This window comes from Squalius cephalus (assembly GCF_949319135.1).
Source record: "Squalius cephalus genome assembly, chromosome: 7".
NCBI lineage: Eukaryota > Metazoa > Chordata > Actinopteri > Cypriniformes > Leuciscidae > Squalius > Squalius cephalus.
In genome coordinates this window covers 46837784-46842329 of record NC_137128.1, presented here as the reverse complement: position 1 = coordinate 46842329, position 4546 = coordinate 46837784, and the positions used below count along the sequence as shown (strand labels likewise).

The 4546-nt window shown below is 39.0% G+C and overlaps 1 protein-coding gene across 1 annotated transcript; it reads right to left on the bottom strand.

Annotated features, from left to right (window-relative positions):
- Positions 1–575: 575 nt before the first annotated feature.
- LOC307162380 (uncharacterized protein) lies at positions 576–4544 on the bottom strand. Its single transcript, XM_079877634.1, has 2 exons — positions 3623–4544; positions 576–2910 (listed from the first exon to the last, which is right to left on the bottom strand). The coding sequence occupies exons 1-2, from the start codon at positions 4268–4270 to the stop codon at positions 2626–2628; spliced, it is 933 nt and encodes a 310-aa protein (XP_079733760.1). The 5' UTR covers positions 4271–4544; the 3' UTR covers positions 576–2625.
- Between the last annotated feature and the right edge of the window lie 2 nt (positions 4545–4546).

Sequence of the window (4546 nt, the reverse complement as noted above, 5' to 3'; positions counted from 1 at the left end):
GGTGTGTGTGTGTGTGTGTGTGTGTGTGTGTGTGTGTGTGTGTGTGTGTGTGTGTGTGTGTGTGTGTGTGTGTGTGTGTGTGTGTGTGTGTGTGTGTGTGACAGGCAAGGTTAGAAACACAGCGACTAAGACTGAAAGCTTACAGACGTCAGGAATAGCGCTGATGAGTGAACGACAGACTGAGACTTCAATCAAGAGCGCAATAAAAACTAATTAAGATTGTCTTTTTTACAGTCTCGTCTCACAGCAATGATGTTCTTCCTCAGTGTTTCAGTCTCGTTCTCCAGCACTAATATCTAAACATTCATAAATCAAGATTCATTTACTAGAGAAGAAGCAAAATGACTGAAGACATTAAGTAAAAAAATGTATGAGAATGAAGTGAGTTTGTGTTTAAAACAAGAACAAATATCTGCCAATGGACTCAGAAAAATAATCTTAATTCAAAGGGAAAACAAGGTTATTTTTCTGACTCCATTTGACAACATTAATATGTCTCTGTGTCATTATTATTATTATTTCAAACAGTAAAACAATAAGTGACATTTGCATGAATAAAAAAAATCAACTTTTGTACAGTAAATTTAAAAGTATTTTTTAATGTCATTTTCAACAACAATGAAAACACACGTATAATATGACATCACTGAAAAATAATTGGTGTAGCACAAATATCTAAACATTCTTAAATCAAGATTCATTTACTGGAGAAGAAGAAAAAAATGACTGAAGATATTAAGTTATTTTATGAAAAATGTCTCAAAATTAAGGGAGTTTTTCCAAAAAAACTGCAAAATGAGTAAAGACACTTGTAATGTGACATAACTGCTTATTACGTCTGGCCAGTAGGTGGCGCTGACACCAAATTGATGTGGTCTGATTATGGCAATATTGGTATCTATGTACTCGGCATGACCCAAATAATCTATTAAGACCAGTTTCATTACAATATGCCAAATTAATCAAAAGCTATTTGCATTATTTTAAATTTAATCAATTTAAATTTTGACCACAAGGTGGCACTGTCTCGAAACTTTTTCAGTATATTCAGGGCATGGTGCTTATGACATAGTTTAGTTAATGATACGCCAATGTGTTCATATAATATGGCATTTTACGCTGCATTTTATCAATGCATGATTAAAAATGGCTGACGCCCAAAATGGCCAATATGGGTATCGTTTGACTCGGTATTCTGCACCGAATCGAAAGAGACCAGTTTTGTTCAGAAGCAAAAAAATACATTTTTCATTTCTCCTGCCCACTAGGTGGCACTGTGCTGAAACTATGAAACTATCAGAGATATCACGTCCACTATGGCATGCTCTTCATAGAATTCGTTAGCGAGTTTTTCAAAAACGGTTTGCCAATTAACTTGAATTCAGGTTTTTGTGTTGACATGGTCTGAAGACATTTTTCATGACAGAAAATTACGTCATATGATTTAATTTAATCATCTTTAGGCAAAAAATCAGAAGGGGGAAGAATTGTGTTACTAGCCCTTATGGTTCAAAAGCTATTAGCATAAACGTGAATGCAGCTTTTAACAGATGGTGGCGCTAGAGAGATTGCGTTAGAGACTCCAAAATTGGTGCGTTTAATGGTCAGACTGTCATCTATCAGTGTGCCAAATTTCACAGCTCTATGGGCTTCTCTAGACTCCAAAGTGGAAGATGAAGAACACTAATGAATACAATAGGTGCCTGAGCACCAATATCTGCCAATAAAAATAATCTTGTTTTCCATTGAAATTAAGCTTATTTTACTGATATCTTTTCTTGTTTTAAGCAAATACTCACTTAATTTTACTCATTTTGCTTCTCCAGTAAATGCATCTTGATTTAAGAATGTTTAGATCTTTGAAATGAAAAACTGCAGAAAATCACTATAGAAAGACTGAAAAAGTATTTTCTTGCAAAAAATACCCCAGTAATCTATACTTTTTTACAGTGTACTTACAGTGTGCGACGCTTCGACTAACAGATTCACCATTTATCTTCATGCAGGTTTGAGGTAGCTATAAAGGCCTTTCAGACCTCTTTGCAGAACCTCCTCAATGGTACCAATATCTGCCAATAGAAATAATCTTGTTTTCCCTTTAAATTAAGCATGTTAAGATATTTCCACTGAAAAACTGAGGATGAAAATCAATAAAAACTGAAAAAGTATATATTTTTTGCAAACCATAACCTAATCCCCCAATTTCACCATTTATCTTCATGCAGGTTTGAGGAAACTATAAAGGCCTTTCAGACCTCCTTGCAGAACCTCATTAATGGTACCAATATCTGCCAATAAAAATAATCCAACGCTATCTCACGACCAATTCGTACGAGTGAGTAAAAGGTGGCTAATTCGTATGATTTGTCTAAAACCCACGTGATGGGTTGGTTTAGGGGCGGGGTCAGGTGTAGGTCATTCGTACAAATTCATTAGAACTGGGCAACTCGTAAAATTTGTACAAATTGCCGTGAGATCAGGTTGAATATTTTTGTTTTTCCTTTAAATTAAGCATATTTAGAAATTTGCACTGAAAACCTGAGGAAGAAAATCACTACAGAAAAACTGAAAAGTTTTTGTTTTGCAAAACATAACCTAGTAATCCCCCAATGTCACCATTTATCTTCATGCAGGTTTGAGGTAGCTATAAAGGCCTTTCAGACCTCCGTGCAGAACCTCTTTGATGGGCTTCAGCAGTGGGTTGTGGATTATATGCAGGCCTTTATCCAGAGGATGGCAAGCGAGCTTCTCCAGGCGTCTCAGCATGTACATCTCATCAGGAACGCTCTGCAGATTGTTGAAGTCCACGTTCAGGAGCTCCAGGCCCGTCAGACGGCACAGTGTCCTGGGAAGTGTGTGGAGCGAGTTCTGCTCCACGATCAGGATCTTGAGGTTCACCAGCTCCTGGATCTTAGAATAATAATAATAATAACCTTTATTTTCTATATTCTATCTCAAAGCACTTTACAGAAACAAATAAAACAACAAAATACACCATATAAAATAACGCACAATGAAAAACGTGTTTTAATTCGATTAAAAGCTACTCTAAAAAAAGGTAAGATTTAAAAACGCTAAGAGATTTTGCTTGCCTTATCTCTCAATTGGTAAAGATTTCCATAGTTTTGGAGCTATTGAAGAAAAAGCCCTATCTCCCATCAATTGTGAGCGAGTTAAAGGAACGGTTTAAAGACCAGTTTCAGATGAACGAAGGTCACGCGTTGGAGTATATGGAATTAAACGTTCGGACGAGTATTGAGGTGCCAACCCAAGTAAAGCCTTGTAAGTTAAAATGAAGGGGTGTAAATAAAGTGAGTTTTTGCTTAAAATGATCTGCCAATGGGGTGAGAAAAATACTCTTGTTTCCGTTTGAATTAAGTCTATTTTTCTCACCCCATTGGCAGATAAACTTTTTTTTAAAGCGAAAACTCACTTCATTTAGATTTTCCCCTTCCAGAAAACAAGACATGGCATTTTATTACTTTAGTAAATGCATCTTGATTTAAGAATTTTTAGACATTTGGACTGGAAACAAGACAAAAATACTGTGTAAGAAAAGCATTTTTTGCAGTGAAGGCATTACAATAATCAACACAAAGGTGTTAATCAAGCTCTCAGCAACCTTATCTGCGAGGTTCTCCAGTCGGTTGTTGGCCAGATGTAAGAACACGAGGCTCTTCATGCTGTAGACGCAGGCCGGGATGAGCTGGATCCGGTTGTGGCTGAGGTTGAGCTTGGCGAGTTTACGCATGTTGGACAGACTATTGGGAAGCGTGCTGATCTGATTATTGGCCAAACTCAAGACCTCAAGGTTGGAGCAGTCTCCAAGCTCCTCTGGGACCTCGTTTAACTGGTTCCTGTGCGCGAAAAGCACTCGTAGATTCCCGAGCCGTCCGATCTCAGGCGGGAGCTCGACCAGTTCGTTCCCCCACAGATTGAGAACCACCAGGTTCTCCAGATTCCCGAGGCCTGATGGCACAAGCGACAGAGCGTTTAAGGAGAGATTGAGCTTCTGGAGCTCTTGGAGTTCCCACAGTTCCTCGGGCATCTCCTCCAGACCTCTCATGGCCAGGCTGAGCGTGCTGTAGCCCAAGTGTCTGATTGCATGTTTGCGAATCCGATCAACAGAGGATAAATTTTCAACGCAACTCGTCTTCCGACGCAACGGCCTCTTTGAGTCCTCGGAGTTGCACTTTCGTGCGGCGGTTCTTGGTGCGACTTCGCTGCTCGTATGCTGTTGCTTCGAGATGTTCTGCCTCAAGAGAAACATCTTTCTGATCGATGTCTGATAATCTGATTTGCACGTTCTCAAAGTTTAACCCCGACCACCAAAGTGTCAATCATGCTGCTGATGAAACGCTCTTGTTTGTTCATTTTAGGTCCCGTTTGGAGGTCTGAATCTGTGTCCGGGCCGGTTAGAGATGAGTGTAAATGTGAAGAGCGTTCAGAGTGACGTTTGCACGAGCAGCTGTTATTGTCACTACAGCCGAACTGAAGCCCTTTAATGCAGATAAGCAGTGGAATCACTGCAAAGTCATTAAACCCT